Raw genomic sequence first — 27,480 nt, 5'->3', positions numbered from 1 at the left:
CATCTACCCTGTCCTGCCCTTTTAAAGTTTCAATGTGATCCCCTCTCATTCTTCTAAACTCAAGAGAACACCAGCCCAGTCTCCTCAATTTCCCCTCATAAGGCAATCCCACCATCCCAGGGATTAGTCTGGTGAACCTCCATTGCACCTCTTCAATGGCAAATATATCCTTCCTTGGACGAGGAGACCAATACTGTACACAATACTCCAGGTGAGATCTCACCAAATCTGTATATAATTGCAGCAAGACCTTTTTACTCCTGTACTTAAATGCCTTTGCGTTGAATCCAAGAACCATAACATTCATCTTCACATTGTGGAACTCCTGCCCTCCTTCAGTTTCTCTTTCTTTCCCTAGATTTTCAAACATAAATTTGATGGTAATTACCTCCCATCTAACTTGTTTTTAACTTCATCTTATATTTTTTATTCTATCGCAGGAGAGGCCGGCATTTGTTGGCCTTTCCAAATTGTCCTTGAGAAGGTGGCAGTGAGCTGTCTTCTTGAACCGCTCTAATTCATATGGAGTAGTACACACACAGTGCTGTTAGAGAGAGAGTTCCAGGATTTTGATCCAGCAACTGAAGTAATGGTCGTACAGTTGCAAATCAGGATGGTGAGTGGCTTGGAGGGGAACTTGCAGGTGGTTTTCCCATGTATCTGCTACCCTTGTCTTTCTAGGTGTGAAGGCTCATGGATTGATAGGGGCTATTGAAGGGGTTTTGGTGAGTTGCTGCAATGCATCTTATAGATGTTGTCACTGTGCGTAGTAGTGCAGGAGGGAGTGAATTTTTAAGTTGGTGGGTGGTCTATTAGTCAGGGAGCTGCTTTGTGCTGGATGGTGTTGAGCTTCTTGAGTGTTGTTGGATCTGCACTCATCCAGGCAAGTGGAGAGTATTCCATCACACTCCTGACTTGGGCCTTGCAGATGATGGCCCAACCCCAAGAATATTTCCTATTCTTTTCAACCCTTCACAATAACCATTGGCTTTCATCTATGTTCCATAATAATAATTTTAAGAATTGACTATTTTGAGCTTAGATATTATGTCGAGCTACTCTTGTGAGTGGGCAAACATGAAATATGTTGGTGTGACATTCCTCCGTCCTCCATTTTATTGTAGGCATAAGCTCATTTGTTGTAAATGTGTTAACCCCTCTACTTGGTTTATCAATGAATTCAAAGATTAAAATGAGACGTTGCTTTCAAAATATTAATACCCGTCATGACTGGCAAATTATTTCAGAAGAGATTAAGTGCAGCTTACCTCACTATTCAGAAAGCAGTAAAACACAGACACAAAGAAACCCTGTAAAAATGAAGAAGTCTTTATGAGTCTTCCAGAAAAGTGTGATGGTAACTCTTTACAAAACATTTAAATTACATAATGCTTCAGGAAAAGATCAAATTTGCATAGCAAATCAAGCTGTCATACCGCATTAGGCCCGCGGTTAATAAACTATCAGTTCATCGGGCCAGATTACTCACCTGAAAGGCCTGCAGAAATGAATTAAAGTAGATGAAAACGATTTGTGAGATATCGTCTTCGCCTGGATTGACGAAGAACAGCATATAAGTGATGCCAAGAAGGGGTAGCAGAACTAAAGTTGCCTTCACTGCCTTCCTGTAGGACAGATGGTGATAGGTGAGAGGTTATATTCTTTACTAAAAATCAAGTTAAAGCTTGTTGTCATAATAATTAAGCGTATTCTTGACACACGTCACCTTGAGCTAGCTGAGGTTGTGTTAGGCTCTATTAGTTACAGTACAGAACAATTTGCATCGAAGCTACGCTTACAGTGTAAATGCCATATGAATCATATGCTATGGTCATGGCCTGACAACAGAACAAAACTGAGTGAGACTCCCTGGAGAAGACAATTTCACTAAAGCTTCATGAAAGAAAACAAATTATACAATCATTATTACCTTGCTGTTTGTGGGTGTTTGCTGTGTGCTGTTACATTACAACAATGCTTCACTTCAACAATTGGGTGTAGAGCACTTTTTGAGATTTTCAGTTGTCATGAGAGGCACGATAGTATACACATGCAAATATTTCTTTCTTCTCACTTCAGTCAATTTTGGTTCCAGAAGCAGAATTAGGCCATTCAGCCTATTGAGTCTGCTCCTCCATTCAATCATGGCTGATAAGTTTCTCAACCCCATTCTCCCACCTTTCCTCTGTAATCTCTGATCCCCTTACCAATCAAGAACCTATCTTTCTCTGTCTTAAATACACTTAGTGACCCGGCCTCCACAGCCTTCTGTGACAACTAATTCCATAGATTCACCACCCTCTGGCTGAAGAAATGGGTTTCCTCTGGGTGCTCCGGTTTCCTCCCACAATCCAAAGATATACGGGTTAGGTGGATTGGCCATGCTAAAATTGCTCCTTAGTGTCAGGGTAAATGCATGGGGTTATGGGGGTGGGGCCTGGGTTGGTGCAGACTCAATGGGCCCAAATGGTCTCCTTCTGCACTGTAGAATTCTATGATCTATGATCTAAATTCCTCCTCATCTCGGTTCTAAAAATAAATTCTGTTCACATTTAGTGTTGGTTGGAAGTTATCTGCACCCATGCTAACTCTGGTTTTCTAAAGTGTATTTATTAGTCACAAGTAAGGCTTATATTAACACTGCAATGAAGTTACTGTGAAATTCCCTTAGTCGTCACAGTTCAGCACCTGTTCGGGTCAATGCACCTAACCAGCACATCTTTCAGAAAGTGAGAGGAAACCAGAGCACCCGGAGGAAACCCACACAGACACCGGGAAAACATGCAAACTCCATACAGCCAGTGACCCAAGCCAGGAATCGAACCTGGGTCCCTGGCGTTGTGAAGCACCGTGAATTCTTAATTCTTGGGATGTGAACACAGCTGTACTGCCAATATTTACTGTCTATCCCTAAGTGCCCTTGAGAAGGAGGTATTGATCTAACACTGCAGTCCATGTGGTGTAGGTACACCCAGAGTGCTTATTTTCTGGAGCAGCTTGATTCAACTGAGTGGTTTGCTACAGCATCGCAGTAAAGTGTTAACCATGTTGCTGTAAGCCTGTAGTCACAGTCCGACCAGGCCAGATAAGAATAGCAGATTTACTCCACTGAAATCCAGTAGCAAAGTAAATCAATTTTTTACTGCCAATCTGATAGTTTTATGGTCATTATTATTGGGATTAGTATTTTATTCCAATTGAATTAAAATCCCCCCAGATGACTCTTTGGGTCATTTCTGCGCTATAGAGATTCTATGATTCTTTATGTTTTAAGTTTTAAGAATTCTACGATTCTATGTTTAGAAAAGGTCTCTGGATTAATGACCTGGCAACATTACCACTGTGCTACTGTTTATGTGTGAGTGACTTCCATACTAAATGATTGCATTAAATGCATTTCTATTTTTATTTCCACTCTCAATTTGGCATGGTACAGGAGGCAACTTGTTTCCAAGATGAAACACGACCACACTTTAATGGAGCATCTCCCACTCCACTTGTGGGAGTGTGGTCCTTTAAGGGGGTGGTGGGGGGGTTTACCTGAGGGCCAAGTGATCGGGCCACACCCTATGGATTGTCAAGGCAGGAAGCTGAGCCAATCAGGAGGAGGACACATACCGTGGGTCAGGGAAGGTCCCACAGTTACAGCCTGGGAGAAGAGTTGTACAGTCACGTAGTTAATTCAATCTGACCTTTTTATATATACACTTCTTTACTGTTGGCATAAAGCCTTTGTTTATCCAGGCCACATTGAGTCTCCCTCGATCTGTTACAACACTGCTGTAACTTTAGCCAGTGAAGCAGCGTCTAGGAACTATCGGACCCTTGTGATGGTATGATAAAATGGAACTGATTTTCTTTGGCAGAAATACAATAGCTGGAAAAGGAAGATCTGCAGTACCGCAAGAGCTGAACAGCATGCAAGGAAATGCAGGTTTTTATAGGCAGGAGCTGAACCCATCACTGCCAGGTTGCATCAATAATTACTGCACTACTGTGCCCATAATAGCAATTACGAGGTATGCCAGTGCTGTTAGTTTTTATTTGTTTGTTTATTTATTAGTCACAAGTAGGCCTATATTCACACTGTAATGAAGTTACTGTGAAAATCCCCTAGTCGCCACACTCCGGCACCTGTTCGGGTACACTGAGGGAGAAGTTGGCATGGCCAATGCACCTAACCAGCACATCTTTGGACTGTGGGAGGAAACTGGAGCACCTGGAGGAAACCCACGAAGACACGGGGAGAATGTGCAAACTCCGCACATACAGTGACCCAAGCCAGGAATTGAACCCAGGTCCCTGGCACTGCTAGGGTTGAAATAGCTGATGTCAGTTTTGTTGAGTGTTCTGAAGGAATCCTCAGCCTATGTATGGTTTCCATATGTGTCAAACCCTCATGAGGGATGCCATATTACACAAGCTTTTGGTGGAACTGGGTGAAGCAATGTGTTTTATTCCAAGGACTCGAGTTCAAATCTGGCCATGCAGATGGAATGAAGGTTTTCTCTTTCTGCTGCCAGCTAGGATGCTACCATGCGATGAGATTGGGCAGTCCACAGTGGTATGATCGCTAGATAATCCAGAATCTCAGCTAATGTTCTGGGGACCCGGGTTCGAATCCTGCCACGGCAGATGGTGGAATTCGAATTCAATAGAAAAGAAACCTGGAATTAAGAATCTACTGATTCTTGGAGAAGGTGGTGAAGAAGGCATATGGTATGCTTGCCTTTATAGGACGGGGTATAGAGTATAAAAGCTGGAGTCTGATGATGCAGCTGTATAGAACGCTGGTTAGGCCACATTTGGAGTACTGCGTCCAGTTCTGGTCGCCGCACTACCAGAAGGACGTGGAGGCATTGGAGAGAGTGCAGAGAAGGTTTACCAGGATGTTGCCTGGTATGGAGGGTCTTAGCTATGAGGAGAGATTGGGTAGACTGGGGTTGTTCTCCTTGGAAAGACGGAGAATGAGGGGAGATCTAATAGAGGTATACAAGATTATGAAGGGTATAGATAGGGTGAACAGTGGGAAGCTTTTTCCCAGGTCGGAGGTGACGATCACGAGGGGTCACGGGCTCAAGCTGAGAGGGGCGAAGTATAACTCAGACATCAGAGGGACGTTTTTTACACAGAGGGTGGTGGGGGCCTGGAATGCGCTGCCAAGTAGGGTGGTGGAGGCAGGCACGCTGACATCGTTTAAGACTTACCTGGATAGTCACATGAGCAGCCTGGGAATGGAGGGATACAAACGATTGGTCTAGTTGGACCAAGGAGTGGCACAGGCTTGGAGGGCCGAAGGGCCTGTTTCCTGTGCTGTACTGTTCTTTGTTCTTTGTTCTTTGATGACCATGAAATCATCATCGATTGTCAGAAAAACCCATTTGCGTCACCAATGTCCTTTAGGGAAGGAAATCTGCCATCCTTACCTGGTCTGGCCTACATGTGACTCCAGAGCCACAGCAATGTGGTTGACTCTCAACTGCCCTTGGGCTACTAGGGATGGTTAATAAATGCTGGCCAGCTAGTGACGTCCATGTTCCACAAATGAATAAAAAAATAATTATGGCAAAAAACTGACACGTGTGAAGTTGTAGGAATTCCCAACTGGGCATAAGGGCACTGCTGAGGTTTAACCAATTATAAATGTACTGAGTAGCAGTGCAGAGCTGCTTAGCTCTGGAATTAGCCTGCCAGTTTATCTGGAGTTGGGTGAAATTCCAGATTGAGTGTCCCAAATTGAAGTTTTGCGCTATGAGTACATGGATTGTCCAATCTCACCACATGTAAGACTAACTGGCAGCAGAAATGTGTGGAACTTTAATGTCATGATGTGGAGATGCCGGCGTTGGACTGGGGTGAACACAGTAAGAGTTTTAACAACACCAGGTTAAAGTCCAACAGGTTTATTTGGTAGCAAATACCATTAGCTTTCAGAGCGCTGCTCCTTCGTCAGATTTCCACTCCATCTGACGAAGGAGCAGCGCTCCGAAAGCTAATGGTATTTGCTACCAAATAAACCTGTTGGACTTTAACCTGGTGTTGTTAAAACTCTTACTGCGAACTTTAATGTGACAGAGGACAGATAGAAGAACTCTGCATAAACTAAATACTGCAGGGTAAAAGAGGAGAAGGTGACAAGGTTGGAATTCTATGCATCTGTCCCTGAGGCGGTCAACAATCATATTCAGGTTTACGGAGATAGAGGGAAACAAGTATACAGTGTTCCAGTGGTGGAAAAATACAAACTTACTGACAGAGGAGATTGATGTGAATCATTGATTGGGACATTAGGAACAGAACAGGAATTGGCCATTTAGCCTGCTGGGTTGTTCCACATTCAGTGAGATCATAGCTGATACGTGACCAGTCACCACATGCCTGTCCTTTCCCCATATCCATTTCATCGAATCATAGAATCCTTAGAGTGCAGAAGGAGGCCATTCGACCCATCGAGTCTGTACTGATCACAATCCCACCCAGGCCCTATTCCCGTAACCCTCATTTACCCTGCTAATCCCCCTGACACTAGGGTCAATTTAGCATAGCCAAGCAACCTAATCCACACATCTTTGGACTGTGGGAGGAAACCGAAGCACCCGGAGAAAACCCACGCAGACACGGGGAGAACGTGCAGAAATCCACACAGACAGTGACCCGAGGTGGGTATTGAACCTGGGTCCTTGGCGCTGTGAGATAGCAATGCTAATCACTGTGCCACCGTGCCGCCATTTCTACCTTTGCTCCACAAGAATCTATTAATCTCAAATTTAAAATTAACAATTGACCTAACATTAATTGCTACTCACAGGGGAGAGTTCCAAACTCCGAGCACCCTTTGTGTGTAGAATATTTTCCCAATCACTTGGGTGGGATACAAAAGACAAAAATGAGAAAAAGGCACTGGGACTCAGCCTCTCGGGAGGAGAAGCAGTGCCGAGAGAAAGAAGTCCAAATACCAACAGAGCAACAGCAGGAATGGAGGAGCAAGAAAACCACCCCCAGGTTGGATGTGGGAGTGGGAAGCAGAGAGAGGTGTGACAACAGCCTCCCAGGCAAGGAAGGACTGCCCACGTAAGAAAATCTAATGTATATGGCACAAGTATCTGCAGATATCCAGGCAGCAATGTCTGCATAGACTGAGGCTCTCCATGGAGGCCGTCACTGCTTTATACCTCAGGACGAGCTGAGACTCATGAGGCTTGGTGGACACACAATGCCAGTGGCCCTGTAGATCAATGTGGCTTTACAACTTCAACATTCAGATCTTTCCAAGGGATCCACTCGGAACAACTGTGGAATCTCACAGGCTGAGGCCATCAGTTCATCAAGGAGGTGACCCTTCCGATTCAAGTGGGTGGATGTTATATGTGCTTCTGAATGGAGCAGGCCATCGGGGGGAGAGGTCCATTGACTTCAAGGCCACCGCTGGATTTCCTCAGGTGTCATCGATTGCACAAACGTGGCCATCAAAGCTCCTATGGACCAGACACTTGACTTTCATCAACAGGTAGAACTTCCAGTCCATACATACTGTACAACTGGTCTGCAAACACCAAAAGCAGATTCTTCAAGTGTGCGTGTGGAAAGCAGCCACAAACCTTTATACTTCAGCATTCGGAGCATCCATAGCTTTTCTAGACACCTTACTCATGTAGGGAAGATTTCGTGAGGACATGGGCAACCCATTAAAAACATGGCTACCCACCCCTGTGAGGAACCCTCTCACTACAGCACTGCTCCTTCATCAGGTGAGTGGCCACTCCCCTGATGAAGAGGCAGCGCTCCGAAAGCTCGTGATTCCAAATAAACCTGTTGGGCTTTAACCTGGTGTTGTGAGACTCCTTACAATAGATGTTATATAACAAGGCGACAAGACCAACAGAGTGAGTTTAACATTTATTAAGACCATAAGACCATAAGACATAGGAGCGGAAGTAAGGCCATTCGGCCCATCGAGTCCACTCCACCATTCAATCATGGTTGATTTCAACTACATTTACCCGCTCTCTCCCCAATAAGACCATTGATTGACTCAACATCCTAAAGCCTTAACATGTACAGAATCTAAAGCTGCTCTTCTGAACTCTCTGATGTCTATGCCTACCAGCTTCCATCCCGGCACTTGCAGCTGCTGCAGAGGCAGGTTACTGCTCGCACTGCCTCCTCGTTTGTCCCATGTCCCATGATGGGGCTCCGAATTGCCTCCTCCACATGTCTGCCCTCAATGCACCTTGCGAGGGGTCAGCAAAGGCAAACACGTGCCTCTCGCCGGCATGCAACAATGCCTCTTATAGGAAAGGCTGCTGTCTCACCCCCTAACTACTAGCTGGGTGCTCACTCCCACCTCAGACAGTGCACCATCTTGTGTTGCCACGGGCAAGCCCCAAGGAGGGGCACATTAAGGAGACCATTAGCCCATGCTTCGGGGTTGTGGTGGGGAGGGTGGTGGTGGCAGGAACAGGGGGAGAAATGGTGGCCCCATGGTTACTAATCTCCTCATGGTCAGACAGGGCTGTCTCCTCTTAACCATCCCTGGAGATGAGGACCTGCCTTGTCCTTGCAGCCTGGAGAATAACTTACAGGAGGCATCATTAAACCTTGCTTCTCTCCAGCATTTGTACAAATTGGGAAGAGGAGTAGTCCACTCGGTCCCTTGATTCTGTTCCACCATTTAATAAGATCATGGCTGATCAACTCCCACCTACCCCCAATAATCTTTCACCCTCTTGCTTATCATGAATGTTGCCTGCATCCTCCTGGTCTGCCTCTTGGGTTTTCTGGACAGATGGAGGAACCCCTGAGTCAGCTGAAGTGGGTCTTCCGCAATGTTAGTCAGGCAAATGATTTCTGGGAACCACACCGGCCTTTGCACAGCTGGCCTCTGTTGCTGCTGCCAAGACCTACAGCCTTTGAACAAAATCCAGCCGGGGATATTCAGTCTGCAGAGCTGTTTTTCCCACACATGATCGAAAACCAGTCTTCCTCATTTTCAAGCGCCATCTAATTCCGCACAAATTGCTGTTGGGAAGCATTCTGCTGCTAATTCTGGCATTTCTCCAGAACGCCATGTCAAAATTGGTAGTTCAACCAGGGTAAGGGAAGAAAACATCTTCTGTGCAATGTAGGCAAAAATAAGCTCACAATTCAATTATACCAACACATGGCAGAAATGTGCTCCTCCGCACCGGGAATCAAAAGGGTACTCTTGAACATGATGCCAATGGAGTTTCAACATACTGTGCCAATGTGCCATGTCACTTAGTTGGTTTCTTTTGAAGAGAAATGTTCAGAAATTAACAGGAAAAATCATGAGTCACTTCCAATAAACCGAGACGCCACGCATAATGGACAAGCATTAAATGTAGCCTGCTGCTTGGTTGAAGTGAAATGCCTGTTACTTCAATGTTAAATGGATTGGCAGCGGTGACGGGGTTCATTGCTAGGCAGCTCATCCTTTAAAGTTCACATCACTTCTTCAGATGTCTTTGAATAGTTGATGCTTTTAATGTTCTGCTGAGATCAGCGTATTTGGACCTTAAGTGATTTACACAGCGCAGTCAAATTTGCAGAGTGGGATGAAAATTGGAGAGATCATTCAGAGTGATGACATATTCAAGATGAATCTCACTCAACCTATGACTTTGCTCATCTGGCTGTAGACCATTATGTGTTAAATCTGGTTCCATTAACCTCATGAATATTTTTCATTAAATTTAATCTGCTGAGCACTGAGTGTGTATTGCAGTTCTGGTGTTGTGGACATTTTTCTATAAAGTGGAAACTCGAATCTCTGATATTCATCGCAACCAAAGGAAGGAGGTCAAAGTCTGGCCAACGAATGCATATTGTTTTCCAAAGTAAGGGATGGTATGAAATCTTTATCCATGACTGAGGTGTGCAGGTGGCACAGTTGCACAATGGCACAAGGCCGACGCCTGCTCCTATTTATTATTTCTTATGTTATGTTCTTATCATTATTAGCAAATCCGGCACTTATTGCCTATTCCCTAGTCGCTCTGAGTAGCGTGCTAAGCAATTTCAGGGGTTGTCAGGACTCAATCACATTGGTGTGTAACTGGACCCATCATAACGGCAACACAGGTAAAGACAGAAATAAAAACAGAAAGTGCTGGAAATACTCAGCAGGTCTGACAGCATCTGTGGAGGCAGAAGGAGAGTTAACTAGCTTTGAGTCAATTATGAGTCTTCAAGTAAGGACCATTCACCTTCCCTGAAGGATGTAGTTGAACTAGCTTTGTGGAAACATTTTGCTGACACCCATGTTTTATTTCCAGATATCTTTAACTGAATTTGAATTTTCAGACTTCCATAATGGGGTCCGAATTCACCTTCTCTGAATTCCCAGTCCAGTAATATAGGGGATCATTTTAATATGCAGAGGGATGTGGGTGAGGCAGACATTGCTGGCTGGGTGGCTGGGGAGGGGGGTGGGGGGGAGTGGTTTGTAGATGAAAAAGATGTCAGCATGTTGAAAATCCAACCCAATCCCGCTGACCTTCTGATTTAAGCAGACATGTGTTTTGGGGGAGATGGAAAACCATCATGGGGCAGGCAGGTTGCCAATATCATTTATTATTCTCTGCAAAGTGACAATTACTTGAAGATGTGAAAGATTTGAAAGATCAGTAAGATTCACGCACAAGCGGTTGGGAGAGAGCACATCCTGAGTGAGGCACAGCCAAAGTGAGTGTGCGTATTTTGGGAATTTGGAGCACATTGGGAATTCTGTGCAGAAGGGAAAGAGTTCTCTTTTGCTTTTTTTGCTTTCTAAGTTTTTAGTATTCAAAGAGTGGCCCAGCTGCAGGAGCAGAGGCTAGAAGGGAGAGAGCTGATTGGTACGTCTGGGCAGAGGGATCTGGGTGTCTTTGTTCATGATTTGCAGAAAGTCGATTATGCAGGTGCAGCTTGTAATAAAAAAGGCAAATGGGATGTTTGCATTTATTTCAAAGGGACTGGAGTATAAAAGTCGAGAAGTGTTGGAGCAATTGTATAGGGTGTTGGTGAAACAATCTCTGGAGTATTGTGTCCAGTTTTGGTCTCCTTATTTGAGGAAGGATGTGGGGCATTGGAGGCAGTTCAGAGGAGGTTCACCAGGTTGATTCCGGGGATGAAAGGGTTGATGTATGAGGAGAGACTAAACAGTTTGGGCTTATAGTCGCTGGAGTTTAGAAGGATGAGAGGGGATCTCATCGAGGTATAGAACAGACAAAAAGGGATTGATAAAGTAAATGTAGACCAAATGTTTCCTCTTGTGGGGAAATCTAGAACAAGCGGTCACAGGTATAGGTTGAGAGGCGGTAGATTTAAAACTGAGATGAGGAGGGACTACTTCTCACAGAGGGTGGTGAATTTGTGGAACTCGCTGCCCCAAAGCATGGTGGAGTCTGAATCGTTGAATGGTTTCAAGAAGGAGATAGATATTTTTCTGATAACAAATGGGATAAAGAGATATGGGAAACAGGTGGCGAGGTGGATTTGAGACCAGGAAGAGATCAGCCATCATCTGATTGAATGGCGGAGCAGGCTCGAAGAGCTGAATTGCCTACTTCCGCTCTTAATTCCGATGTTCCTATTGAATTTAAAGCTATATTAAGGAAAGGTAAGGGCTCTAACTAAAAAAATATATAATTTAAATAATTTTCCAATTGGAATAAACTTAAGGTAGGAGTCTTTCAACTAAAAGTATGACTGGACAGCTCAGTCCCGTGTTTTGCATGGCCTGCAGCATGTGGGAATTCTTAGATGCTCCTTGCAATCCAGATGACCACATTTGCAGGAAATGCCACTGTCTTGACTAGCATAAGAACGGGGTTTCGGAGTTTGAGCCTGGGCTGGAGGCACAGCGGTGCATCGGCGAAGCTGAGACACACCACTGAACACCATCCTGCAAGAACAGCAACCCAAAGCTCTTCTACAGTCAATAATCCTTCCATGTTCAGTACCATTCATGACTCCTCAAGTACTGAAGCAGTCCCTGCCCAAATGCAACAAGCACGGGACAACATTCAGGCTTGAACTGATAAGTGACACAGAGCGTTCACGTCACACAAGGAGCAGGCAATGACCATCTTCAACAAGTTACCTTCACACCCAAAGGCATTACCATCACTGAAACTGCGCTATCAACATCCTGGGGGTTACCATTGCCCAGAAATATGGCCATATAAAATGCTGCAGCTACAACAGCAGGTTAGAGGCTGGGAATTCTGTGGCAAGCAACTCATCTCCTGACTCGCCAAAGCCTGTCCACCATCTATAAGGCATAAGTCAGGAGTGTGATGGAATACTCTCCACTTGCCTGGATGAGTGCACCTCCAGCAACATTCATGAGTACACTATCACCCAGGACAAAGCAACCTGGTTGATTGGCACCTCATACTCCACCTTAAACATTAATTATCTCCACCACCGATGCACAGTAGCAACAATGTGTACCAGATAAAAGCTGCATTGCAGCAACTCATCAAGGCTCCTCTGACAGCATCTTCCAAATTCGCAACCTCTAACATCGAGGGTCACAGGGGAACACACATATGAGCACACCAATACCTGCAAGTTCCCCTCCAAACCACACACCATCCTGACTTAGAACTATATCGCTGTTCCTCCACCGTCAATGGGTCAAAATCTTGGACTACCCTCCCTAACAGCACTTTGGGTGTATCTACACCACAGGGACTGCAGTGGTTGAAGGATGCAGCTCACTACCATCTTCTCATGGCCAATTCAGAATGAGCAACACTTTTGCTGTCCTAATTGGCGATGCCCCCAACTCATGGACAAATATAAAAAAAATCTCTCTGATACCTTTTGTTCGTCTTTTACTCTGGACATAACATTTGCCTCAAGACCAATGGCTATTTGTCCGGATAGCATGCTCTCGGTGGACTTCTGCATCTGATTCTCCACTCAGATGGACATTCTTCCCATGGAGGTGGACACCAGTGCAAAGATCTGAGATTTCACGATACTCATGAAGCAAAGCTTAGGGACCCCCACAGGGATTTTTTTCTGTTGTCTCAGTCTTCAGTATCTGCTTCTCCCACTCATTTTGTGTCTCTCAAAATGTGACAACCCAGCTCTTGCCATGTTTTTTTTATTCGTGGGACATGGGTGTCATTGGCTGGCCAGCATTTATTGCCCATCCCTAGTTGCCCTTGAGAACAAAGAACAAAGAACAAAGAACAATACAGCACAGGAACAGGCCCTTCGGCCCTCCAAGCCCGCGCCGCTCCCCGGTCCAGGATTGAATCCTGAATCCAGGATCCCCACCTAATTTTCCAGCCTATCTACATACTAATATCCTATCCACCGAGCTGTCCCTCACAGCTACGATGCTTTGTTCATCACAACCTAGTAACTCACCCCCACCCCCCCATTCCAGACCATGTGATCTCCAGGGAGAGGCGAAAACCCAGAGTGAAAACCCCAGGGCCAATATGGGGAAAAAAAATCTGGGAAATTCCTCTCCGACCCCCTGAGGCGATCGAAACGAGTCCAGGAAATCACACTGGCCCTGATCGGAAAATGCTTCCCAACCCTATTCATTTCCACTTCCACGAACACCATATGAATTCCCTGCCCCGAGACAGGTTCCTAACTATCCGCAGTCTCGCTCTGTACTGGCACCAGCAAGATGATCATAGAATGAAGCCTTGAAACGAGAAACAAAGAACAACTAGCCCGCGCCGCTCCCTGGTGGTGGTGAGCTGCCTTCTTGAATCGCTGCAGTCCATGGGCTGTGGGTTGACCCACAATGCCGTTAGGTAGGAAGTTGCAGGACTTTGACCCAGCGATTGTGAAGGAACGGCGATATATTTCCAAGTCAGGTTGGTGAGTGGCTTGGGGGGGAACTTGCAGGTGGTGGTGCTCTCATGTATCTGCTGCCCTTATCCTTTTAGATGGAAGTGTTTGTGGGTTTGGCAGGCGCTGTCTAAGGATCTTTGGTGAATTGCTGCAGTGCATCTTGTAGATAGTACACACTGCTGCTACTGAGCGTCGGTGGTGGAGGGAATGGATGTTTGTAGATGTGGTGCCTGAGCAAATGGAGAGTGAGCATGCATCATGACACAGCGCTTCCTCAGAGTGCAGAATGACTCTGCGGACTCCTCAGCTTCCTCCCAATCCAGCTCATGTGTCGCACTTAAAAGACATGTGGGAGGTGAAAGAAATGAGTTCAAGGTAACATGGGGAAAGGGTAAAGAGTCAACGTTGTGCAAATGTTCACCTATCAGTTGGAGGTGACAGCAAATTGGCAATGGTGATTGTTTATGTGCCAAGTGGCAGTGTGATTTTGAATTCTGTTACTGGGTATCTGACTACATCCCATGCCCGGGTGCTCTGCCACCCTGCCAATCTCCAAGCTGCCTCCTCCATAGTGGAAGACCACCTCTCGTTCCCTGTCCCTCTCTCTGTAGTTGCGCACAGTCTTTCGCAAGCAGGGAGAGTTCTGAATATCAGAAGTGGATTGTATGATGCGGATGGATTTACAGCATTTATGGAGGGGAGGGATGGATGTGAAATATCAGCAAAATGTGGATGAGTGGCAGTGTTGGTTGCTCAGATGGAGATGTGAGGAAGTGCCATAAGAGAGAGAGAGAAAGAGTTGAGCAGAGCAGGATGATGTATATGGGTTGAGGAGGGCTGTGCAAGAGAATGCTGGGGAAGTCAGTGGGGGTATTTCTCAACTCCCTTGCCCTCATGAGATCAATGAACATTTTGCAGCATTGCATCCAGCTTTGAGGGACAACAATTCTACTGCTTCCACTGTGTTCAGTCAAGCCTGCTTGAGAGGCTGGCCTCTGTCTCCTATCTGTGGGAAGCAATATTCTCTGTGGGCCCTGACTGCTCGCAGCAAAACCTCCAGGGAAAGGTGAATCTGCGGGGGGCAACCTTTCCACACTGAACTCCCATCACATTCTTGGTAATGTCGAAGCCTCGAGAATCAATCTGGAAAATAACCATTTAGATCCCTGCTGGGGTTCGTTTAACTAGGAAGCCTTCCATTGACAGGAGCAGGTCATCATCACGCTCGCACTATAATTGGTTGGGTAACCCAAAGGCACAATGTCACCGTGGCTGAGTTAAACGATGGCAAAACTCACGCTGCAAAATGTTTGGTTCCCAAACGGCTGTCACCCACCAAACTCAACTAGCTCCCCACAACCCCACCCATACTCCTAATCCCACCCCAGCTGTGAGCAAGTCAAATTTTGTCCTTTTAATGGGACATCCATTAGTAACACATACTGCAATGAAGACCCTTTGTCACATCTATTAAATATGAATGACCTGAGTGAGGAGGTAACAAGAAGTGGAGAGGGAGAGCTAGAAATAAAAGATGTATTCATTCAATATTTTTCTCCTTGATTAGCACAAACAATATACTCTCAGGACAAAAGGTGGTTGCTGTACCTAAAAGTGGTTCCAACTCAAAGAGAAGTGGGTTCAACACTTGCACAATAACTGCCTTGGCTTTATTTACCTGTACTGCATTGTCTCGGATGTGGTTGATGCCCTCAGTTTAGTCATTAGGATCCTCACAATGTTGAAGAGAAAGACAAAATTCACCTGTTCAGAAAAACAAAATAGAACGCCATAAGTGCACCTTACCACAAAAATAATTGAGAGCTAATGGAGGGCTAAAAATAATTCAAAATAAAGAAGTAATAAACCAACAAACTAACAATACCAAAAACGAATAACACAATAACAAACATTCTTTCACAACGATAGAATCCATTATAAGTAACAATAGAGTCCATTGTAAGTTATATTGCAACATTCCGGGGACTTCACCCTTAGGGCTTTTGATTCAGGATTACATCTCCCGGGGTTGCAAATTTGACATAGTGTGAAAATTAGCAAACACATTTGCCTTTCTATGAAATTGCTTTGAACTTGCATTTCTAATGCATCTTATCCGATTCTCAGGGCATTCATTTTACATTTCAATTCACATGGAGGAAAGTCCTGTAAGTAATGCCTCAGGCCTCATAAGCTGACTGGGCTCCCCGCATCTAGTGACAGGTAGATCTGGTCACAGGTAAATCCCTCTTCTGCAGCACTGAATCTTGGGTTGCCTACCTCAGCCACAGTGACCCCTGGCAAATGCCAGCATGATGAGATGAATGGGGGAGGGCAGATTCTGGCTGGGCAGCAACAGCTGTGGAACAAGGAGGAGCATTTCTGATTGCACACTGAAATATAACGTTTTGCTTAACATTTTGGTCACTGTCATTTGTTAGGCCGCAGTTATTCAGAGGCAGAGAAAATTCCCACAAAGGTCCTGAAAGAAATAAGGTTCTTCATTAACATATGCAAGAGGCCTAATGCCTAAAGTCCCTGAATCCCTCTAAAATGGGCCATTGAAAGTCTTGTAGTTGTACTTGGAATGCAGAGCGTGTTGCCTGAAGATGGCTCTCACTGCGCATGTTTCATAAGGTCAGATTTATGGGCCTAAAAGTTAAGCTTACTTGGCTCTTTAAGGCCACAAAACATGAAACTTTAAATACAAGCTCCTTTGTTTTCTCTGGTGAATATATATTGGGATTAGAAGGTGTTTGTAAATTCTAGACTTCACGCCATCAGAAACCAACATCCAAATATGATGTGCTTTCAAAAAATCCTGTTGACATCATTTGTTTGGCATCTCAAGTGTGAAGACACCTGCAAGATGTGAGATTTTGTCCCAGGATAGATAAACAGGCTAACTTGTCCAACGAGATAGCAAACATTCACACAAAGAAACTAAGCGGGCGGCACGATGGCACAGTAGTTCGCACTGTTGCCTCACAGCGGAGGTTCAATTCTGGCCTCCGGTCATTGTCTGTGTGGAGTTTGCACATTCTACTCGTGTCTGTGTAGGTTTCCTCCACTTGCTCCAGTTTCCTTCCACAGCCCAACGATGTGCAGGTTAGATTGATTGGCCATGCTAAATTGACCCTATTGTCAGGGGGATTAGCAGGGTAAATATGTGGGGCCAGGGGCATAGGGCCTGGGTGGGATTGTGGTCGGTGCAGACTCGGTGGGCTGAATGGCCTCCTTCTGTCCTGTAGGGATACTATGAAGTACTTAGAAGGTAACATTGTTGAACCTGATTTCTGGAGTCGGTTTAACTTATTTTTATAATGACTGTTGAAATCTTTTCCTGCGCACTGCACGGTGAAATAATAGTGGTGTAAGTACATCAAACTGCTGCTCTTGGTCATCACTCAAATAGATATCAAAGGCTAAATATTCCTCTCCATCACTATGTGGAAACATCATTAATGTGTCACTCAAGATCTCTTCTTTACATCCTGGTCCACTTCTCCATCACCCCAACATTGCATCCCCATCCCACATCAATCACAGAAGGTGCAACACCTGCCCCTTTACCTCCTCTCTTCTTACAGTCCAAGGTCTCAAATACAGTCCAAGGCCTCAGTGGAAGTCTCATTCCACTGGCACCTCTTTCAATTTATTCTCCTGTATTTGATGCTCCCAATGCTGTCTCCTCTACACTGGGGAGACTAAACGTGGACTGGGTGATGGCTTAGCAGAACACCTTCTCTCAGTCCGCATAACCCCGACATTCCCATTGTTTGCCATTTTAATGCACCACCTTGCTGCCATGCCCACATTTCTGCCCTTGGCCTGCTGCAAGATTCAGTGAAGCCCAATGCAAACTGAAGGAACAGCACCTCATCTTCCAATTAGGCACATTACAGCCTCTGTACTCAACATAGAAACATAGAAAATAGAAGCAGGAGTAGGCCATTCAGCTCTTCGAGCCTGCTCTGCCATTCATTTTGATCATGGCTGATCATCAAATTCAATATTCTGATCCCCCCTTCCCCTCATATCCCTTGATAGCTTTAGTCCCAAGGGCTATATCTAATTTCTTCTTGAAATCAGACAACGTTTTGGCCTCGACTACTTTCTGTGGCAATGAATTCCACAGATTCACTACTCTCTGGGTGAAGAAATTTCCCTTCACCTCAGTCGTAAAAGGTTTACCCCTTATTCTCAAACTATGACTCCTAGTTTCGGACTCCCCCACCATCGGGAACATTCTTTCTGCATCTACCCTGTCTAATCCTGTTAGAATTTAATTGAGTTCAACAACATCAGGCCATGTGCTCCCACCTCCATTTTGAAATATTTCCCAACTCCCTCTGCTACAGGGCCATCTATAACTTGTTTTGCTTTCACAGAGCATTGACCCTTGTTCTATTATTAACACATTCTGCTACCTTGCAATTATTAGCACCTTCTTTAGTCCTTAATGCTACCATTAGCACTCCCTTTGTCTTGTCTCCATGACACCTTTGTCTATCCCTCCTGAGCTCTCACCTATCCAACCTTCTTTTTTGCTCCATCTTCTCTACTTCTCTAACTATTTAATCCATCTCATTTCTGCCCCTCCAGCTCTGAAAAAGAGCCACACAGACTCGAAATGTTAACTCTGTTCTTCTCTCCACAGATGCTGCCAGACCTGCTGGGTCCTTCTAGCACTTCATGTTTTTGTTTCAGATTGTCAGCATCCACAGTTTTTCCTTTTATCTTGTCTTACAGACCTTGCTGGGACTTACATAATTAATCCAACAGTAACTCCGCTGTCAATTGAAATCCCAAGTGTCCCACCAGGTGAAATAAACCAAAGATGTCCTAGGTTTAGTTTCCAGTCTGTGCTACATTAACTCAGTTGGAATGGCTGTTTGGCTGTTAATAACTGCAGATGCTTTCAGGGCTTCAACGTTCCCTTCAATCGCCTCCTCATGTGACACAGTGACAGTCCAAATAGACATTTTCTGTTGACAGCAGGAGGCTTCGACTAGCGAAATTCCAACACCGCAAAAGGGGAGGTGATGACCAAGTGGTATTATCGCTAGACTATTAATCCAGAAACTCAACTAATTTTCTAGGGACTGGGGTTCGAATCCCGCCAGGACAGATGGTGGAATTTGAATTCAATAAAAAATATCTGAAATTAAGCATTTACTGATGACCATGAAACCATTGTCGATTGTTGGTAAAATCCATCTGGTTCACCAATGTCCTTTTGGGGAGGAAATCTGCCGTCCTTATCTGGTCTGGCCTAGGATGTGATTCCAGAACCACAGCAACATGGTTGACTCTCAACTGCCCTCCAAAATGGCTAAGCAAGCCACTCAGTTGTATCAGCATTTCAAGAAGGCAGCTCACCACCACATTCTCAAGGGCAACCAGGGATGGGCAATAAATGCTGGCCAGCCAGCAACACCCATATCCCACGAATGAATAACAAAAATTGAAATAGGACCATGAGGAGCAGGAGTGGACATCTGGTCCCACATCTCCTGCAGAAGGAAGAGCAAAATCTAAGCTGACAAATGAAACCAGAGACTTTCTGACCTATTCTTTTAAATTGGATGATACCTTTAAATAGCAAATCACAGCATTGGGGATTAAAGGCGGCACGGTAGCACAGTGGTTAGCACTGCTGCTTCACAGCTCCAGGGTCCTGGGTTCGATTCCCGGCTTGGGTCACTGTCTGTGTGGAGTTTGCACATTCTCCTCGTGTCTGCATGGGTTTCCTCCGGGTGCTCCGGTTTCCTCCCACAGTCCAAAGATGTGCGGGTTAGGTTGATTGGCCAGGTTAAAAATTGTCCCTGAGATGTGTAGTTAGCGGGTAAATATGTGGGGGTAGGGCCTGGGTGGGGTTGTGGTCGGTGCAGACTCGATGGGCCGAATGGCCTCCTTCTGCACTGTAGGGTTTCTATGTTTCTAAAAAAAAACAATTGTGATCCATCTCACTGGTTCCAAAGTTCAAAATGGACTGACTGGACTCTATCTGGACTCAAAGTTCTGACTGGACTCTATCACCCATACTGTCAATCACTTATTTTACTAAAATACTATCCAATCTCACACTGATGAATTTACTGACACTACTGACCTTTGTAAGCAATATGTTCCACACATTTGCCACACACTAGTGGTAAGTAGTTAAGCCTGTTTGCTCAGTTTCACCCTGTGATTATGAGTATGGAACAGGGGAGTGCTGCACCTTTAGTGGTCCATCCCTTCACATGGGATATATAAAACAAGGCCTTGGCTGCCTCTTATGTGGATGCAAAAGATTCCATGGCAATGTGTGAAGAAGACATCTCAACCGGCATCATGCTCCATGTAAACCTAGCTTTTCTCTTCCAATTGGAGTTTGGTTGATTTATATACCTTAGAGTCTTGAAGAGTTAGAGAAGGTTTTGAATTTGAATTATTATTGTCACATGTATTAGTATACAGTGAAAAGTATTGTTTCTTGCGCGGTATACAGACAAAGCATACCGTACAAAGGGAAGGAAAGGAGAGGGTGCAGAATGTAATGTTGCAGTCACAGTTAGGGTGTAGAGAAAGTGCCAAATCTGTAAGAGATTGAATTAAGTCATTGCCTCAAAGTTTAAAAGAGTTAGAGCAGAGTTTTAAAAGCACAGAATGAGAGTAAAAGATAGAATTAGAGGGTGTGCTAGGCACAGCTTGCAAGAAGTTGCCACGCTCCGGCGCCATCTTGAGACCTGGGAACATGTTTGGTGTAAATTCCCAGCTAGATTCTTCAGGGTGGAGGTGCCAATAGTCTCCAAAAGCAGTCCAGTTGTTCTCTGTGCACTCTTGTCCACACTCTGATACATGACAGGAGCCGTGGACAGCACTAGGCCATGGGTGGGCCGACTTGGCTCTTATTTATTGTTTTCCTCTCATGCCTGGAAAGCATAGTTCTGACACAAAAGGCAACTGGATATAGTAATGTTAACATCATAATCGTAACAGCTACTCTTTGTGAAAGCTGACATTTGGAGATCAGCGAATGGAATTCAGTCCCAAAAATTTGTCTTCCCAAATTCCTTCATTCCATCGCTGGTGGCCATGCCTTCAGCTGCCTGGGTCCTAACCTCTGGAATTTTTACCCTCTACCTCTGTTTTGCTTTAAGTCACCTCATAAAATGTAGCTCTTTAACAAAGCTTTTGGTTACCTGTCTAACATCTCTTGAGATAACGTGGTGTTAAACTTGGTCTGATATTGCTCCTGTGAAATGCCTGTCACTATTTTACTATATTAATGTAATGTATAGACGTAGTTTGCAGATTTGTTACGGTTGAATTTGCACTAAAATATTAATGAGGCCTAAATACAAAATAGTAATTAAAGACGTTAGTGGTGTTAGCTTTTAAATGAGTCACTGACGTAAGATAACTTTTGTTAATGAATTGTTGCGAAGCAAATACATTTTCTGCTAATGTGTTCAGCTTCTGTTTTCCGACTTGGTCACGATAAAAGCTTTTCCAGCAAAGGTTGATCCAAGCTGATTTAATATCAATTAGAGCCTCCAATGTCAGTGCTGAGTAAACCCAGAGTTAAGATTTTCTTAAAATAGCACTGCAACCACAACAATTTTATCCACCATTGCTTGAAAGGGAATGGGGCCAATATGGATTTTTGTTTTTTGACAGTCGATCGATGTTTATATCTCAACGGTTCAGCTTCAACTTTTCCCCTGTTATTCCCAAGCCTTCCGTAAATAGGCAAAGTACTGGGGAGGCCAAATGTATGAAGCCATCAATCACTGCACCCCAGCAAGGTCAACATAATGAATTCCATCATTATAAACAGGCTCAATGCTTCTCCCTCCCACATCAAACCAAGATCTTTCTAAGTGACATCTCGTCTCACCACGTTGTTCCATTCCACTAACTCGATATTTTGTATCACTCTGTCTGATTTACTGCTGTAATAACTCATGTTGAAGAATCAGTTGATATCTTTCCCAAAGATCAGCCATGATCTTATTAAATGGCGGTGCAGGCTCGAGGGGCCAGATGGCCTACTCCTGCTCCTAGTTCTTATGTTCTTAAATTCTCCCTCAGTGTACTCGAACAGGCGCTGGAGTGTGGCAACTAGGGGATTTTCACAGTAACTTCATTGCAGTGTTAATGCAAGCCTACTTGTGACTAATAAATAAAACTTTAACTTTAATATTGTTCTTCATCAGTTATCTCTTGAGTTTACTTTTAAACCTTCTTGACTGAACTTAAACGCTGGAATTCTACCGTCCTGCTCGCCACGGGAATCGGAGCGGACAAGGACCGGACAATGGGAAGGTCTGTTGACATCTTGGGCGGGATTTTCTGGTCTCGGGTCGAGCGAGTCCGTGAAAACCCACCCAAAGTGGGTCACGAATACATATATACCAGATCAATTTCTATCAGACTTTGTAAACTAAAAGACGGGAGAACTGAGTGACACTGAACTAAAAATGGCCTTTTCATTCTCAGACCAGGATTCAAATATATTCTGAAGCGATCTTCTGAAATATGGAACGTGTAATCACAGGAACACTTTGGGCGGGTTTTCACGGACTCGCTCGACCCGAGACCAGAAAATCCCGCCCAAGATGTCAACAGACCTTCCCATTGTCCGGTCCTTGTCCGCTCCGATTCCCGTGGCGAGCAGGACGGTAGAATTCCAGCGTTTAAGTTCAGATAAGAAGGTTTAAAAGTGAACTCAAGAGATAACTGATGAAGAACAATGTTAAAGTTTTATTTATTAGTCACAAGTAGGCTTACATTAACACTGCAATGAAGTTACTGTGAAAATCCCCTAGTTGCCACACTCCAGCGCCTGTTCGAGTACACTGAGGGAGAATTTAAGAACATAAGAACTAGGAGCAGGAGTAGGCCATCTGACCCCTTGAGCCTGCGCCGCCATTTAATAAGATCATGGCTGATCTTTTCGTGGACTCAGCTCCACTTATCCTCCCGGTCACCATAACCCTTAATTCCTTTACTGTTCAAAAATTTATCTATCCTTGCCTTAAAAACATTCAATGAGGTAGCCTCAACTGTTTCACTGGGCAGGGAATTCCACAGATTCACAACCCTTTGTGTGAAGAAGTTCCTCCTCAACTCAGTCCTAAATTTGCTTCCCCTTATTTTGAGGCCATGCCCCCTAGTTCTAGTTTCACCCGCCAGTGGAAACAACTTCACTGCTTCTATCTTATCTATTCCCTTCATAATCTTATATGTTTCTATAAGATCTCCCCTCATTCTTCTGAATTCCAATGAGTATAGCCCCAGTCTACTCAGTCTCTCCTCATAAGCCAACCCTCTCAACTCCGGAATCAACCTAGTGAATCTCCTCTGCACCCCCTCCAGTGCCAGTATATCCTTTCTCAAGTAAGGAGACCAAAACTGTTCACAGTACTCCAGGTGTGGCCTTACCAGCACCTTATACAGCTGCAACATACCTCGCTGTTTTTAAACTCCATTCCTCTAGCAATGAAGGACAAAATTCCATTTGCCTTCTTAATTACCTGCTGCACCTGCAAACCAACTCCTTGAGATTCCTGCACAAGGACACCCAGGTCCCTCTGCACAGCAGCATGCTGCAATTTTTTACCATTTAAATAATAGTCCATTTTGCTGTTATCCCTACCAAAATGGATGACCTCACATTTACCAACATTGTACTCCATCTGCCAGACCCTCACCCACTCACTTAGACTATCTATATCCCTTTGCATCCTCTGCACACTTTGCTCTGCCACCCATCTTAGTGTCATCTGCGAATTTTGACACACTACACTTGGTCTTCAATTCCAAATCATCAATGTAAATCGTAAACAATTGCTGTCCCAACACTGATCCCTGAGGCACACCACTAGTCACTGATCACCAACCAGAAAAACACCCATTTACCCTCACTCTTTGCTTTCTGTTAGTTAGCCAATCCTCTATCCATGCTAATACATTACCCGTAATACTATGCACCTTTATCTTATGTAGCAGTCTTTGGTGCGGCACCTTGTCAAATGCCTTCTGGAAATCCAGATACACCACATCCACAGGTTCCCCATTATCCACTGCACATGTAATGTTCTCAAAGAATTCCACCAAATTAGTCAAACATGACCTTCCCTTCATGAACCCATGCTGCGTCTTACCAATGGAATAGCACAGCCATTGCACCTAACCAGCACATCTTTAGAGTGAGGAAGGAAACCAGAGCACCCAGAGGAAACCCACATAGCCACGAGGAGAACGTGCAAACTCCGCACCGACAGTGACCCAAACCGGGAATTGAACCCGGGTCCCTGGCGCTGTGAGGCAGCAGTGCTAACCACTGTGCCATCATGCTGGAAAGTGGAATGAAATGGGATTAAAGTAGATAGTTCAGAAGAGTGTGCACTGGCACAGCAATGAGGCCCTGCTTGATATGGTGCTGTATAAAAGCCAGAAAAACCTGATTGTCTCCAATCATATCACCACATCTGGCCAAAAATATAGGATGTATTTTTACATTGTCTTGGCAGTTGTATACCATCAGCTGCTAATATATACCATAGAGCTGGCACAGGATACTTGCTTTTTGTTCGTTTGCTCTCTCCCTTAATGTCCTTCTTCATGTTGTGGCAAAAGCTTAAGAACAATAGGCACTGATGGCTTTCCACCTTTTCTTTTGAGAATTTGTCCCCCTTTATGACAATCCCCTTTCACTGACCATCCCCTGAACCACAACAACAACTTGCATTTATTTAGCACTTTCTATCTAGCAAAATGTTCCAAAGGAATCGTCAAAAATGTGGATGCCAAGTAAAAGAACAAAGAACAATACAGCACAGGAACAGGCCCTTCGGCCCTCCAAGCCCGCGCCGCTCCCCGGTCCAGGATTGAATCCTGAATCCAGGATCCCCGCCCAATTTTCCAGCCTATCTACATACCAATATCGTATCCACCGAGCTGTCCCTCACAGCTACGATGCTTTGTTCATCACAACCTATTAACTCACCCCCACCCCCTCATTCCAGACAAGAAGGAACTGTTCAGGAGGGTGAGCAACAGTGAGAGACAGTGTCAGGGAGCAAAGGATGCCACTCCAAAATGGCGCAGAGTGGGTCACACGGCCCTACGACAGACCGGCGCAAAGTGACTTTAAAATGAAACCCGCAACTCTAAACAAGGATACAGGCCCCATTAAACCACCAAAGTTAAAGTGGAGCAAGGTAACAGGGGACAACTTCAAAAGAGGACGTTTTGTAATGGAAATGAGCTGATGCATGGAATCCGTGGGGTGGCACAGTGGTTAGCACTACTGCCTCACAGCTCCAGGGACCCGGGTTCAATTCCAGCTTTGGGTGACTTGGGTGCTCCAGTTTCCTCCCACATTCCAAAGATATGTGGGTTAGGTGGATTGGACATGCTAAGTTGCCCCTTGGTGTCCCAGGACGTGTAGGTTATGTGGATTAGCCGTGGTAGATGCGTGGGGTTGCGGGGGTGGCGTAGGGAAGTGGGCTTGGGTGAGATACTCTGACAGGGTGAGTCAGTGTAGACTCGATGGGCCTGATGGCCTCTTGCTCTGTAGCGATTCCATGACAAGTACTATAAGTAACCAATGCAAGTACACACTCTCAGGCACTACTTATATTGATTCACAATCTTTCAGATGCAAGTTGTATTAACAGAGAAAACAGCCCCTAGATATCATATATGGGATAACTCTATTCCCCAGGAATAATTTCCTCATCTTGGATGAGCATGAGGGTCTCTGGAAAAATCCAACCCAAATTAATTTGTACAAATGTTGGAGTTAAAAGTGACAATGGGGCCAACTTTACAAAATTATGCTTGAATCGGGTCAAAAGGTCAAAGTGCGCAAAGTTACTATTTCCATAGGCCAGCAGTGGGGCTCCTAAATAGTTGCACAATCCAATCATATTTACACCACTGTATTTACACACTTACCAGCAGTACGAGTATCACTGGACCCTGATAGATGTAGTCTATATATTTCCCTGGTGAGTATGAAAACCAGCACCTGCAAACAACAAGATTCATATTAATTGCCACTGGCTTTGTTCCAGCACAATCACTGTGTTGGCAGTCAGAGTTATTCAGATGATTTACAAGTAGCAATTTATAAATAGAATGACACAAAGTTAAAGGTGGTGGCAGAGAAAAAAGAAGCACTAATCATTTTCTGTACTGTAACTTACGTAATGTCCCCAGGTACTTTAATTTGCAGAAGTGGGCTTTCTGGAGGTACTTTGTCAATGTAGCTGCAACACTTCAGATAAATCCCCTTCACCTTTCAGTTACAACGACTGGTTACAAAATGCAGATATTAGACTCAATTGCAGCTGAGCATTATGCAGAGCTCCCCATAGTAACCTCACTGGTGAAGGCACCAACTGATTTCCTAGCTAGGGGAGGTGATGGCTTAGTGGTATTATCGCTAGACTATTAATCCAGAAACTCAATTAATGCTCTGGGGACCCGGGTTCAAATCCCACCATGGCAGATGGTGGAAATTGAATTCAATAAAAAAAAATCTGGAATTAAGAATCTTCTGATGACCATGAAACCATTGTCGATTGCCGGAAAAACCCATCTGGTTCACTAATGTCCTTGAGGGAAGGAGATCTGCCGTCCTTACCTGGTCTGGCCTACATGTGACTCCAGAGCCACAGCAATGTGGTTGACTCTCAACTGCCCTCCAAGGGCAACTAGGGATGGGCAATAAATGCTGGTGGGGTGGTAAGTAGCGAGGAGGATAGCCTTAGATTACAGGAAGATATAGACAGGCTGGTCAGATGGGCTGATCAGTGGCAAATGGAATTCAATCCTGATAAGTGTGAGGTGATGTACTTGGGCAAGACGAACAAGACAAGGGAATACATGATGAATGCAGGACCCTGGGAAGCACTGAGGATCAGCGGGACCTTGGTGTGCATGTACACCAATCCCTTAAGATAGCAGGACAGGTGGATAAAGTAGTTAAGAAGGCACATGGTGTACTTAGCCAAGGTGAGTTTAAGAGCAGAGAGGTTATGCTGGAACTATATAAAACGTTGGTTAGGCCACAGCTAGAGTATAGTGTGCAGTTCTGGAATCCACATTATAGAAGAGATGTGATAACATTGGAACGGGTACAGAGGAGATTTATCAGGATGTTGCCTGGGTTGGAGAGTTTTAGTTATGAAGAAAGATTTGATGGACTGGGGTTAATTTCCTTGGAGCAGAGGAGACTGAGGAAGGACATGATTGAGATGTATAAAATTGTGAGGAATGTGGTTATAGTGGACATCTAGAAAGTTTTCCCCTTGGCGGAGAGATCATTGAGCATTGATTTAAGGTAAGGGACAGGTGGTTTAGAGCGAATGTGAGGAAAGGCTTTTTCACCCAAAGGGCGGTGCAAGTCTGGAACTCACTGCCTGAAAGGGTGATGAAGGTAGAGATCCTTATAACATTTAAGAAGTATATAGATATGCATTTGAAAAGCCAAGGCATACAAAGCTATGGGCCAAATGCTGGAAAATGGGATTAGAATAGTTTGGTGTCTTTGACAGGCGCAGACGCGATGGGCTGAAGGGCCTTTTCCTGTGCTGAATGATTCTATGACACATTGGAAATAGCTTGATAATTAAGGTAAATGAAAAATGA

At 44.7% G+C, this 27,480-nt stretch overlaps 1 protein-coding gene across 3 annotated transcripts in view; it reads right to left on the bottom strand.

Annotated features, from left to right (window-relative positions):
* LOC144496069 (corticotropin-releasing factor receptor 2-like) overlaps positions 1 to 27,480 on the bottom strand; it is a 254,440-nt gene that overhangs the window by 8,891 nt on the left and 218,069 nt on the right. For 2 of the 3 annotated variants that reach the window (XM_078217024.1, XM_078217026.1), the window contains 4 exons: positions 25,783 to 25,855; positions 15,506 to 15,591; positions 1,490 to 1,625; positions 1,269 to 1,310 (listed from right to left, as the gene is read on the bottom strand). In XM_078217024.1, the coding sequence (XP_078073150.1) occupies positions 1,269 to 1,310; positions 1,490 to 1,625; positions 15,506 to 15,591; positions 25,783 to 25,855 (337 nt within the window). The remainder of the gene's footprint in view (positions 1 to 1,268; positions 1,311 to 1,489; positions 1,626 to 15,505; positions 15,592 to 25,782; positions 25,856 to 27,480) is intronic. The other variant, XM_078217027.1, reaches the window with a different exon arrangement.

This window comes from Mustelus asterias, chromosome 7, assembly GCF_964213995.1.
Source record: "Mustelus asterias chromosome 7, sMusAst1.hap1.1, whole genome shotgun sequence".
Lineage (NCBI taxonomy): Eukaryota > Metazoa > Chordata > Chondrichthyes > Carcharhiniformes > Triakidae > Mustelus > Mustelus asterias.
The sequence above is the reverse complement of the archived record's forward strand: the minus strand, read 5'-3'. Positions and strand labels throughout refer to the sequence as shown.